We start from the raw sequence: 14571 nt of genomic DNA on the forward strand, positions 1-14571 counted from the left end.
TGGAAATCTGAATCTGAAAGAAGTTCAAAAGACCTGCAAGCTCAGACCCAACAAGTGTTTTGTTGAAATTAGCGATATATTATATATATGATTCATATCTTATGATAGTTGGATGATAACTGGAAGGAGACAGCTGATTCAAAATGACGATCTACATTCTTTAGATACCAAGACAAGTGTATTTGAAAAATCTAGATAAAATGTTAAATACTGTAGACGTATTTAATTTCGTGTTGGATTAAATTTCATTCGTTATTTTCGTGTCCAGGAAAAAACAACGAAATTAAATCCATCACGATTTTTTTAAATTTCAGACGATTTTATTTGAATGTTAGATCAAAAACAACATAGATTAATCCACATGTAATTGAGTATACCACAAAAACAACGAAATTTCTTCCCAACGAAATTAAATACGTCTACAGTAAATGTTGAACAACTTTAAAGACAATTTTAATTTCTATCAGCACTTAAACTGGATTTTTCATGATGGCGCAATGGGTTCGGTCTATGAGATACCTCCTATGTTATACCTTTCTTTTGAAGGTTACCAACTCCCTCTGTAAAATGAATTTTCTATGCACACTTTTCTCGATATATCTCAGTCCTTATATTAAAGCTACTGTGCTATCTAAAACAAAATAAATACCCTGAACAACTCCCTCCTTTAACTCCTCCCTTGATGTTTTATTGTCACCATTTGTTTCTTCATTGTCTCTAATCACTGTAAGAAAATAAAAATACAAAAATTAATGTACAAAGATGAAACTGCATCATCAACATGCATAATATTATCTAGACATGAAACCATAGGTTGATGCTCATTAATACACTTGTATGTGTGTGTTTCTCAGAGGACCCTGACAAATTCAAACAACTAATGTAATGCTCACGTCAGTCTTCGTCGGGTACAGCACAACAACTATTCAAATCAACACTTAAATGTTTGCTGGTGATATACTGGACTTCTAACTAATATTTCATGAAAATGCCTTCAATTTGTGTGCATGGTAACTCCGGTTTTCCTTCTCAGTATTTCAAAGGATTCATTTTATAGGTTGGCTCAGAAAAATATTTCAATAAGTTAGTCATTCCTTCTACATTTTGTTTACACTTGTAGACAGTGTGTTTGCTATACATTTCCTAGAGAAAATCTAAATTTTGTGCCAAAAATTGGTACATGTATTTTGCTAGTGATCATACATCAAAAACAAGCATACAAAAATGTCATTACCGGTATTTGTGAAAAATACTAAATTTATGAAAAATGTTGTTACATGTTTTTCCAGCAGTCAATAATCTAAATAAGATCAACATACCATCAGTAAGCATTTGAATGGCTGGAAATGTATCAGAGATACTGGAATTATCAGACTCATCACTGTTTTTGACAAAGGTTGAAAATGTATCGAGAAGTTCTTCCAAATCCGAGTCTGAAAAAAATAGTTGCACATCGAACTACTGCAATGATATTTTTTCCAAATATTTTCAACGTTTTAAATAGGTAAATAAATGCATTCTTAATACCTAGAGGCTCAGGTAAGGCTGTTTTGCTCATAAAACTAAAACTTACATAAGCCAACCTGATTTTGAACCAATGATGAATTGTCCATTTATGACGACTATCTAGAATGCAGGTTGAGTCACTTAAAGTTCTGAAAGATGACTACCTAAGCACCAAACTTCAAAAAAATTTCCCACAAGGTCCTATGTTACAAATATGTCTACTGATGGTGGCTATCTTGTATTAAAGTCACAGTTATCTGAGTAATTTTGAAAATTCTCTACCTATGGACCAATCATGCAGTATTTGCTTAAACTCAGCCCAAGATTTCAAAGTAGAAAATTTCAAACATTTTCCCCATAAGAATGGCTCTGGAACGGTATCAGGTCTGCTGGGGTAATAATGTATTGTAAAGTGTTTTGAGCATGTGATACATGGATTAAGTGCTATATAAATTGCAATGATTATTATTATTATCATTATTATAATGGCCTATGAAAGAATTATGTTAATCATATTCTCTGGTGGCATCCAAGGACTATCTTTCTAGTGTTTGCTTTAAATTGTTTCACTGGATAAAGAGCAGAAAGTTTTTAAATTTTTCTCAGGTTCTATCAGATGATAGTTTCTATCTTGGTTGACAGCAAGGGTTATGGAAACAATTCCAAAAGGGGACCACCTAAAGACCTTTCCAGCATAGTTTGGTCCCAATTGGCCATTACAGAGAAGACTGTTTTATTCTTTTTTCCCTTAAAGTTGTATGCTATGTTGGCTGATGGGGGCCATCTTCGTAGCCAAGTGGAGTTATCAGATATACCCCTAACATGGGACCACACTAGGAACACTCTATCAAAGTTTGGTCCCAATGAGCCTAGCATTTTTAGAGAAAATGCTTATTAAACATTTTTCCTATAGTATGCTATGCTAAATGTCACCTGAAGGCTGCAATCCTTGTTGGTAGTGGGGATCATCGGATATAATTTTTGAAAGAGAACCACATTGGGATGATTCCTCAATGTTTGGTCCTAAGGCCAAGCAATTTCAAAGGAGATTTAATTGTTTTTTACCATAGGGTCCTACCTTAAACTATGTCAGCTGATGGCAGCTGTCTTGGTTGGCGGATGGGGTCCTTGGATATAAATATGAAAGGGGATCACCTAAGGACCATTCCACTAAAGTTTTATTCCATATCAGAAAAGAAGTTTTGGACAAGAAGATTTTTTAACATTTTTCCCCAAGGGCCCTACATCTTAAAAATATGTCAGCCATCTTGGTCAGTGGGTGGTGCCATCTGATGTAATTAGAGAGGGACCATCTCAGGATCTTTCAAACAAGGTTTGGTTCAAATTGGCCAAGCAGTTGCTGAGGAGATTTTTAAACATTTGCAACGGTTAATGAGTTATCAACTTTGCCCAGTTATAATTTTAGATATGGTGGCCATTTTGGTTGATGGATAGGGTTGTCAGATAGACCATCCCTGCTTAATTACCCTAGTGGTGTCAAGAAAAAGATTAAATTGTCAAACAGTTAGGACAGAGGACAGATGGCAAGTGGTGGCAATAGCTCACATGACCCTTTTGGTCAGGTGGACTGGTAAAACAACATTATACCTTATATTCCATTTGACCCTGTATGAAGTTTGACGTTTTCATGCTAATGAAAAATCTAATATAATCACGATCATTTATATTTATACAAACTACTCCCAGAGTTAAAAGAAAGGTATTTTCACATATTTCTCAAGACTCCCATACTGAACTACATGCATGTCCTGTGATGGTAGCCATCTTCTGATTCACCATGAAAATTATAAAAATTGTAGAGGTAATCTAATGATCAGTTATGAAAAGCATTGTTCAAATCAGTATGGAAATTTCAGAAAAAAATTGTAATATATTTCCCAATGATTCATATATCATAACAAGTCATACAGTGACAGCAATCTAGGACTTCCAAATGGCAAACAGTGGTACTGTTGATTTAAATGATAACTTCTGTTAATCTTAATTGGCTATGGGAAGAGCAAAACAAAATCAAGCCTGACAGACAGTGAAGCTGAACAACAGGTATTGTTGAAATCAGCCATTTAACTTCACTTTCAGAGAATTGAAAATGAAATTCATACAAAGCACTACACAATTGGAATTGAATTGCATATTTACTGTTAATATTTCTAATAATACCTGTTTCATCGGAAGAATAAGGAACAAAATCTTTGTCTCCAACTTCATCATCACAATCAACATCTTCATCTGTGTAGTCATCTGAACTATAATTTCTAGATGCAACTACAAAAAAAAAAATGTACATGGCGCCCATGACAAAAACAATGAAATAGATTCCTAAAATTCTAACAAGATACCAGGAAGATTTAAGGATTCAGATTAAGTAAAAAAGCCAACAGTAATATTAAATTGACATGAAGGTACTTGACAGTTGTGAAGATTCATGTGTAACCACCTCCAACCTTACGAGTTCTGACATCATTAATACACTTTGTGAGATTCTTAGAGGACCGATATATTATCTGTTTTAAATTACGACACTTCTTTCTAACAAGCTCAAAGAAAACAGAAAATTTTTCTATGGAACATTTTTGTAAGTTCGTTTATCCTACGTTTAATTTCACACATTTAACACTACCTCTTTTCTTTGTAATTTTTTCTTCCTTTTTTCTTCTCTTCCTTTTTTTTTTTTTGATTCCTTGCCACTGGAAAAACTTCTTTTTTTCAAATTCCTTTGAAATATCTACAAGAAAACAAAAATACACAATTAGTGTACAAAGATGCATCATCAACATGCATAATATTATCTAGACATGAAATCATAGGTTGGTCCTCATTAATACACTTAAAATATACGGAAAAACTTCAAAAACCGTTGGTTTTAATGTGTCCAATATAATACTAGGTGAATGTCCATTGTCTTTCAATAACAAAGTTATAAATTTTATAATTTTATATTTTAAACAATACAGCTTAATTAGTTTAATGTAGAATAAGGAACCAAACCATGCTGGATTAGCATCACTTAAAGTGGAAAGATATGGTGCAATTCAAAAATATAGAATGTGGGATAGATGGAAAAATATTTTACTAATAATATTTTTTTTTCTCTTTTTACACACAAGGGTTTTTGTTTACTAATTATGATTCAGTACTGCAAGTACAGCAAGTGACCACAGGACAGAATGAAATGTGTGATTGATTATTGTCTGTGTGTTTGTATTGTATGCGAGGTTGATTGTCTGTGCATTTGTATTGTATATGTCAAACAAGAGGCCCATGGGCCACATCGCTCACCTGAGTCACCTTGGTCCATATCAGAAGATTTTCCATATCTATTTGCATGTAAAACCGTAGTCCCTATTATGGCCCCAAACCTACCCCTGGAGGCCATGGTTTTTGCAAACTTGAATCTACACTATGTCAGAAAGCTTTCATGTAAATATGAACTTCTTTGGCCCAATGGTTCTTGAGAAGAAGATTTTTAAAGATTTTCCCTATATATTTGTATGTAAAACTTTGATCCCCTATTGTGGCCCCATCCTACTCCAGGGGGGCATGATTTCAACAAACCTGAATCTGCACTATATCAGAAAGCTTTCATATAAATCTCAGCTTTTCTGGCTTAGTGGTTCTGGGAAGAAGATTTTTAAAGATTTTTCCTATATATTTGTATGTAAAACTTTGACCCCCTATTGTGGCCCCATCCGACCTCCGGGGGGCCATGATCTTAGCAATTTATAATCTGCACTATATCAGGAAGCTTTCATATAAATCTCAGCTTTTCTGGCTCAGTGGTTCTTGAGAAGTTGATTTTAAAAGATTTTTCCTATAAATTTGTATGGAAAACTTTTATGCCCCCCTTGAGGCCCCATTCAATCTCCGGGGTCCATGATTTTAACGAACTTGAATCTGCACTATATCCAAAAAAAAAAACAACAAAAAAACAACAAAAAAACCAACAAAAACTTTGACCCCCTATTGTGGCCCCATCCGACCCCCGGGGGCCATGATTTTAATAATTTAGAATCTGCATTATATAAGGAAGCTTTCATATAAATCTCAGTTATTCTGGCTCAGTGGTTCTTGAGAAGAAGATTTTTAAAGATTTTCCCTATATATTTGTATGTAAAACTTTGATCCCCTATTGTGGCCCCATCCGACCCCCGGGGACCATGATTTTAACAATTTAGAATCTGCATTATATCAGGAAGCTTTCATATAAATCTCAGCTTTTCTGGCTCAGTGGTTCTTGAGAAGAAGATTTTTAAAGATTTTCCCTATATATTTGTATGTAAAACTTTGACCCCCTATTGTGGCCCCATCCGACCCCCGGGGGCCGTGATTTTAACAATTTAGAATTTGCATTATATAAGGAAGCTTTCATATAAATCTCAGCTTTTCTGGCTCAGTGGTTCTTGAGAAGAAGATTTTTAAAGATTTTCCCTATATATTTGTATGTAAAACTTTGACCCCCTATTGTGGCCCCATCCGACCCCCGGGGGCCGTGATTTTAACAATTTACAATCTGCATTATATCAGGAAGCTTTCATATAAATCTCAGCTTTTCTGGCTCAGTGGTTCTTGAGAAGAAGATTTTTAAAGATTTTCCCTATATATTTGTATGTAAAACTTTGACCCCCTATTGTGGCCCCATCCGACCCCCGGGGGCCGTGATTTTAACAATTTACAATCTGCATTATATAAGGAAGCTTTCATATAAATCTCAGCTTTTCTGGCTCAGTGGTTCTTGAGAAGAAGATTTTTAAAGATTTTCCCTATATATTTGTATGTAAAACTTTGACCCCCTATTGTGGCCCCATCCAACCCCCGGGGGCCATGATTTTAACAATTTAGAATTTGTATTATATAAGGAAGCTTTCATATAAATCTCAGCTTTTCTGGCTCAGTGGTTCTTGAGAAGAAGATTTTTAAAGATTTTCCCTATATATTTGTATGTAAAACTTTGACCCCCTATTGTGGCCCCATCCGACCCCCGGGGGCCGTGATTTTAACAATTTACAATCTGCATTATATAAGGAAGCTTTCATATAAATCTCAGCTTTTCTGGCTCAGTGGTTCTTGAGAAGAAGATTTTTAAAGATTTTCCCTATATATTTGTATGTAAAACTTTGACCCCCTATTGTGGCCCCATCCAACCCCCGGGGGCCATGATTTTAACAATTTAGAATTTGTATTATATAAGGAAGCTTTCATATAAATCTCAGCTTTTCTGGCTCAGTGGTTCTTGAGAAGAAGATTTTTAAAGATTTTCCCTATATATTTGTATGTAAAACTTTGACCCCCTATTGTGGCCCCATCCGACCCCCGGGGGCCGTGATTTTAACAATTTAGAATTTGCATTATATAAGGAAGCTTTCATATAAATCTCAGCTTTTCTGGCTCAGTGGTTCTTGAGAAGAAGTTTTTTAAAGATTTTCCCTATATATTTGTATGTAAAACTTTGACCCCCTATTGTGGCCCCATCCGACCCCCGGGGGCCATGATTTTAACAATTTAGAATCTGCACTACCTAATAAAGCTTATCTATTAATTTCATCTTTTCTGGCCCAGTGGTTCTTGAGAAGAAGATTTTTTAATGACCCTACCCTATTTTTACCTTTTCTTGATTATCTCCCCTTGGAAGGTGGCCTGGCCCTTTATTTTAACAATTTAGAATTCCCTTTACCTAAGGATGTTTTGTGCCAACTTTGGTTGAAATTGGCCCAGTGGTTGTTGAGAAGAAGTTGAAAATGTGAAAAGTTTACAGACGGACGGACGCCGGAATACGGGTGATCAGAAAAGCTCACTTGAGCTTTCAGCTCAGGTGAGCTAAAAACAAATAAATTATTTTAAAAAAATTCACTTGTGTGTTTCTCAGAGGACCCTGACAAATTCAAATATTTTAGCTCACTTTCCCCCTTCTTGTTAAGAATCTGGCTTCCTCAACTTCACAAATTTTAAGTTTGCTTCTGTTTATACTTCTTCTGTTGTGTTTAAATAATGGTGTTAACAGTGTTTGTTAGATCTGATCTTTCTTTCATTATACATTATAATACCGTGAGTTATGTTAAAATGAAATAAAAACCTTCAACAACTCCCTCCATTAATTTGTCGTTTGACGTTTGACTGTCAAGAATTGCTTCTTCATTGTCTGTAGTCACAGTAAGAAAAGAAAAATACAGAATTAATGTACAAAGAAGAAACTGCATCATCAACATGCATAATATTATCTAGACATGAAACCATAGGTTGGTCCTCATTAATATACCTGTGTGTGTGTTTCTCAGAGGACCCTGACAAATTCAAACATTTTACTTCACCTCCTCCCTTTTCTGTTAAGAATCTGACTTCCTCAACTCTACAAGTTTTAAGTTTGCTTCTATTTGTACTTTTGTTGTTTTGTTCATTATGGTGATGACAGTGTTTGTTCGGTCCTTGGGCTTTGGCCATTAACAGAATTACATAAAATTTATATCTGACCTTTCTTTCATCATATATCATAATACTGTGTGCCAAGTTAAAATGAAATAAAAACCTTCAACTCCCTCCATTAACTTCTCCCTTGATGTTTCACAGTCAAGAATTGCTTCTTCATTGTCTCTAGTCACTGTAAGAAAAGAAAAATACAGAATTAGTGTACGGACATAAAACTGTATCATCAACATGCATAATATTATCTAGACATGAAATCATAGGTTGGTCCTCATTAATACACTTGTGTGTGTGTTTCTCAGAGGACCCTGACAAATTCAAACATTTTAGTTCACTTCCTCCTTTTTTGTTAAGAATCTGGCTTCCTCAAGTTTACAAGTTTTAAGTTTGCTCTTGTTTGTACTTTTTCTGTTTTGTTCAGAATGATGTTGACAGTGTTAGATCCCTGTGTTTAGGACAATGACATAAGATTAATCTCTGATCTTTCTTTCATTATATATCATAATACCGTGTTATTTTAAAATGAAATAAAAACCTTAACAACTCCTCCCTTTAACTTATCCCATGATGTTTCTCTGCCAAGATTTGTTTCTTCATTGCTTGAAGTTGCTGTAAGAAAAGAAAAATACAGAATTAATGTCAGTGTTTTCCCTAAGAACCGGCCGCCGGCCAAATTGACCGTTTCAAACGATTTTCTGGCCGGTTCAAATATAAAAAAATCAAAAAATGATATGTTGTCAATTTCAGTGATGTTGATTTACACGATCGATCTTTGCAAAGAAAGTATGCGGTAACAATTGGTTGGCTATAAATATCTTTCATATTTCTTCCTTGTTTATGTTTTTATCGAGAGCTTTTTGAAACGGCGATTTTGATTGGACGATATTTTAAACTCTCACCTTGCGCGTGAGAAGCACATGGCAGTGAAAAATAATGAAGCGTCGAACGAATACATTACATGATTTCTTCCAGTCAAAACATCGGAAAGGTGTGTATTTAACACCACTGTGACTAACTTGTACGAGGTAAAAATGTTCAACCCTTTGGTATATATTTAAAAATGTAGGTTAAAAAGTGGCATATGAACAAGGGTCATTTTGCCCCTTGAAATGCCTCAGAATGCAGGATTTTGCATCAAATTTTCCAAAATTTCATGGGGGGAATCCCCATACCCCCCCCCCCCTCCCTGGCCTGTTACAATTCTAAATGGGCCTGTTCAAATGAAATGAATGGAAAACACTGAATGTACAAAGAAGAAACTGCATCATCAACATGCATAATATTATCTAGACATGAAATCATAGGTTGGTCCTCATTAATACACTTATGTGTGTGTTTCTCAGAGGACCCTAACAAATTCAAACATTTTAGTTCACTTCCTCCCTTTTCATGAAATCATAGATTGGTCCTCATTAATACACTTGTGTGTGTGTTTCTCAGAGGACCCTGACAAAATTCAAACATCTTAGTCCACTTCCCCCTTTTTGTTAAAAAGCTAGCTTCCTCAACTTTACAAGTTTTAAGTTTGCTCTTGTTTGTACTTTTTCTGTTTTGTTCAGAATGGTGTTGACAGTGTTTGTTAGATTCTTGGGTGTAGGCCATTAAATATTAACTGCTCTACATATGATTTATCTCTTATTTTCCTTTCATTATACATCATAATACTGTGTGCTAGGTTAAAATAAAATAAAAACCTTCAACAACTCCCTCCTTTAACTTGTCGCTTGACGTTTCACTGTCAAGAATTGCTTCTTCATTGTCTGAAGTCGCTGTAAGAAAAGAAAAATACAAAATTTATGTACAGAGATGAAACTGTGTCATTAACATGCCTAATATAGTCAAGACATGAAATCATAGATTGGTCCTCATTAATAATACACTTGTGTGTGTTTCTCAGAGGACCCTGACAAATTTAAACATCTTAGTTCACTTCTTCCTTAATCTGGCTTACTCAACTATACAAGTTTTAAATTTGCTCCTGTTGGTACTTTTTGTTGTTGTTCAGAATGGTGTTGACAGTTTAACAAACCCAAAACAAACAAGAGGCCCAGGGGCCTTATAGGTCACCTGAGTATCATGTAACAACCTTCCAATGTTTGAATTAGGTTTGTGTTTAAATATAAGAATTTTACTTTTGGATGGAAGAAACATTGAATAGCTATGTGGTCAGCCCCGCCTTTGCACCAGAACCCCTGACCCAGGGGCCATAAATTTCAGTTTTGAAAGAAGCATCCTTGATCATCATTATCATACTATTAGTTTGTCTACTTAATACCCAGCAGCAGAGGAGAAGATTTTCAAAGAAATAAAATGCATTTTCACTATATGATCAATAGGGCCCCACCCTAATACCAGAACCCCTGACCCAGGGGCCATAAATTTCACAATTTTGAAAGAGGCATCCTTGCTCATCATAACCATGCTATTGGTTTGTCTACTTAATACCCAAGGACAGAGAAGAAGATTTTCAAAGAAATAATGCATTTTCACTATATGACTTATAGAGCCCCACCCTAGCACCAGAACCACTGATCCAGGGGCCATGAATTTCACAATTTTTAACAAGAGGTACTGTGAGCAATGCTCACTAAGAATACCCCCCGCTTACCCCAATCTCCCAAAGGGTGTTGGTAATAGGTATAAACTACCTCTTTTCTGAGTGTTGCTACTTCGATGTCCAGTGCGCATGACCTTTGACCTTTTGACCCCAAAGTCGATAGGGAACATCTTCATCCCATGGGTAGTCCATATGTATGATATGGTGACTGTAGGTGGAAAGGATAACGCTTTAGAGCCCGGAAACCATATTGCTACTTCAATGTCCAGTGCGCGTGACCTTTGACCTTTTGACCCCAAAATCGATAGGGATTATCTTCATCCCATTAGTAGTCCATATATATGATATGGTGACTGTAGGTGGAAAGGATAACGCTTTAGAGCCCGGAAACCATATTGCTACTTCAATGTCCAGTGCGCTTGACCTTTGACCTTTTGACCCCAAAATCGATAGGGATCATCTTCATCCCATTAGTAGTCCATATATATGATATGGTGACTGTAGGTGGAAAGGATAACACTTTAGGGCCCGGAAACCATATTGCTACTTCAATGTTCAGTGCACTTGACCTTTGACCTTTTGACCCCAAAATCGATAGGGAACATTTTCATCCCATGGGTAGTCCATATGTTTGATATGGTGACTGTAGGTGGAAAGGATAACGCTTTAGAGCCCAGAAACCATATTGCTACTTCAATGTCCAGTGCGCTTGACCTTTGACCTTTTGACCCTAAAATCGATAGGGAACATCTTCATCCTATGGGTAGTCCATATGTATGATATGGTGACTGTAGGTGGAAAGGATAACACTTTAGAGCCCGGAAACCATATTGCTACTTCGATGTCCAGTGTGCTTGACCTTTGACCTTTTGACCCCAAAATCGACAGGGAACATCTTCATTCCATGGGTAGTCCATATATATGATATGGTGACGGTAGGTGGAAAGGATAATGCTTTAGAGCCCGGAAACCATTGCGTCTACAGACGGACAACTCGATTCCAGTATACCCCCCCACAACTTGTTGTGGGGGGTATAAAGAGGCATTCTTGCTCATCATTACCATGCTATTAGTTTGTCTACTTAATACCCAGAGACAGAGAAGATTTTCAAAGAATTTCTACATTTTCACTATATGACCAATAGAGCCCCACCCTAACACAAGAACCCCTGCCCCAGGGGCCATGAATTTCACAATTCTGGTAGAGGGGTCAATGCTCATTATAATTATGCCCACAGTTTGGCTTCTTGATGTCCAGGAGTAAAGAAGAAGATTTTTTAAAATTACACTCATTTTGATGGTTTTTGCCCCACCCCTCAGGCCCCAGGGGGGCAGGGACCACGAATTTCACAATTTTTGTTCCCCTTCACCCACAGATGCTATATGCCAAAATTGGTTGAAATTGGTTCAGGGGTTTCAGAGAAGAAGCTGAAAATGTTCAAATGTTAACGCACGACGACGGACAAAAACAGATAGCAATAGGTTACCTGAATGAATTCAGGTGACCTAAAAAGGAAATCTTTCAAAGGAACTTTTCTGTAAGTTCGTTTCTCCTTCATTTAATTTCACACATTTGACACTCTACCTCTTTTCTTTGTAATTTTTTCTTCCTTTTTTCGTTTCTTCCTTTTTTCTGATTCCTTGCCATTGGAAGAACTTTTTCTTTTTCCGAATTCCTTTGAAGTCTCTGCAAGAAAACAAAAATATAGAATTAGTGTACAAAGATGAACCTACATCGTCAACATGCATAATATTCATTATTGTCTAAACATTATATCATAGATTGGTCCTCATTAATACACTTTTGTGTGTCTCTCAGAGGACCCTGACATATTCAAACATTTTAGTTCCCTTCCCCTTTTGTCAAAAAGTTGGCTTCCCCAACATTACAAGTTTTAAGTTTGCTCCAGTTTGTACTTTTTCTGTTTTGTTCAGAATGGTGTTGACAGTGTTTTTCAGATTCTTGGGTTTAGGCTATTAACTGATTTACATAAGATTAATCTCTGATCTTTCTTTCATTATATATTATAATACCCTGTGTTATTTTAAAAAGAAATAAAAACCTTCAACAACTCCTCCCTTTAACTTATCCCATGAGGTTTCTCTGCCAAGATTTGTTTCTTCATTAACTGAAGTTGCTGTAAGAAAAGAAAAATACAGAATTAATGTACAAAGAAGAAACTGCATCATCAACATGCATAATATTATCTAGACATGAAACCAAAGGTTGGTCCTCATTGATACACTTGTGTGTGTGTTTCTCAGAGGACCCTACAAATTCAAACATTTTAGTTCACCTCCTCCCTTTTCATGAAATCATAGATTGGTCCTCATTAATACACTTGTGTGTGTGTGTTTCTCAGAGGACCCTAACAAATTCAAACATTTTAGTTCACTTCCTCCCTTTTTTCATGAAATCATAGATTGGTCCTCATTAATACACTTGTGTGTGTGTTTCTCAGAGGACCCTGACAAAATTCAAACATCTTAGTCCACTTCCCCCTTTTTGTTAAAAAGCTAGCTTCCTCAACTTTACAAGTTTTAAGTTTGCTCTTGTTTGTACTTTTTCTGTTTTGTTCAGAATGGTGTTGACAGTGTTTGTTAGATTCTTGGGTGTAGGCCATTAAATATTAACTGCTCTACATATGATTTATCTCTTATTTTCCTTTCATTATACATCATAATACTATGTGCTAGGTTAAAATAAAATAAAAACCTTCAACAACTCCCTCCTTTAACTTGTCGCTTGACGTTTCACTGTCAAGAATTGCTTCTTCATTGTCTGAAGTCGCTGTAAGAAAAGAAAAATACAAAATGTATGTACAGAGATGAAACTGTGTCATTAACATGCCTAATATAGTCAAGACATGAAATCATAGATTTGTCCTCATTAATACACTTATGTGTGTGTTTCTCAGAGGACTCTGACAAACTCAAGCATCTTAGTTCACCTCCCCCCTTTTTGTTAAGAATCTGGTTTCCTCAACTATACAAGTTCTAAGTCTGCTCCTGTTCTTTGTTCATAATGGTGTTGACAGTGTTTGTTAGATCCTTGGGTCTAGGCTATTAACTGAATTACGTAAGATTAATTTTTGATCTTCCTTTCATTATACTGTAGACGTATTTAAAGTCGTTGGGAAAAAATTTGTTGTTTTTGTGGTACTCAATTTTGTGAGGATTAATTTTCGTTTTATTTAATCAAACATTCAAATAAGATAATAGGAATAAAAAAATTGTGTTGGATAAGGATTTAATTTCGTTGCTTGTTCCTAGACACGAAAATAACGAAATTTAATCCAACATGAAATTAAAGACGTCTCCAGTATATTATAATACTGTGTGTTATTATAAAATGTAATGAAAACCTTCAACAACTCCTCCCTTGATGTTTCACTGTCAAGCTTTGTTTCTTCATTGTCTCTAGTCACTGTAAGAAAAGGAAAATACAGAATTAGTGTACGGAGATGAAACTGTATCATCAACATGCATAATATTATCTAGACATGAAATCATAGGTTGGTCCTCATTAACAAGAGGCCCATGGGCCACATCGCTCACCCGAGTCACCTTGGCCCATATCTGAAGACTTTCCATATATATTTGCATGTAAAACCTTAGTCCCTATTATGGCCCAAACTACCCTTTGCAAACTTGAATCTACACTATGTCAGAAAGCTTTCATGAAAATGTCAACTTCTTTGGCCCAATGGTTCTTGAGAAGAAGATTTTTAAAGCTTTTTCCTATATTTGTATGTAAAACTTTGACCCCCCCCCCCCCCCCCCCCACTTGTGGCCCCATCCAACCCCCCGGGGGCCATGAATTGAACAAACTTGAATCTGCACTATGTCAGAAAGTTTTCTTGTAAATATCAGCTTTTCTGACTCAGTGGTTATTGAGAAAAAGATTTTAACTATATATTTGTATGTAAAACTTTGATCCCCCTTGTGGCCCCATCCTACCCCTGGGGGTCATGATTTGAACAAACTTGAATCTGCACTATGTCAGAAAGTTTTCATGTAAAAATCAGCTTTTCTGGCTCAGTGGTTCTTGAGAAGAAGATTTTTCCTAT

General features: G+C 35.9%; 1 protein-coding gene across 7 annotated transcripts in view; it reads right to left on the reverse strand.

Moving 5' to 3' along the window:
• Positions 1-14571, reverse strand: part of LOC125683423 (uncharacterized) — a 39302-nt gene that overhangs the window by 16967 nt on the left and 7764 nt on the right. For 5 of the 7 annotated variants that reach the window (XM_056142605.1, XM_056142606.1, XM_056142607.1 and 2 more), the window contains exons 3-13: positions 13218-13292; positions 12565-12639; positions 12087-12188; positions 9639-9713; positions 8481-8553; positions 8048-8121; positions 7598-7663; positions 4148-4252; positions 3688-3792; positions 1320-1433; positions 650-724 (exon numbers count right to left, since the gene is read on the reverse strand). In XM_056142605.1, coding sequence (XP_055998580.1) covers positions 650-724; positions 1320-1433; positions 3688-3792; positions 4148-4252; positions 7598-7663; positions 8048-8121; positions 8481-8553; positions 9639-9713; positions 12087-12188; positions 12565-12639; positions 13218-13292 — 939 coding nt within the window. The remainder of the gene's footprint in view (positions 1-649; positions 725-1319; positions 1434-3687; positions 3793-4147; positions 4253-7597; positions 7664-8047; positions 8122-8480; positions 8554-9638; positions 9714-12086; positions 12189-12564; positions 12640-13217; positions 13293-14571) is intronic. The other 2 variants (XM_056142609.1, XM_056142608.1) reach the window with 2 other exon arrangements.

The sequence above is a fragment of the Ostrea edulis genome, chromosome 6 (genome assembly GCF_947568905.1).
Source record: "Ostrea edulis chromosome 6, xbOstEdul1.1, whole genome shotgun sequence".
NCBI lineage: Eukaryota > Metazoa > Mollusca > Bivalvia > Ostreida > Ostreidae > Ostrea > Ostrea edulis.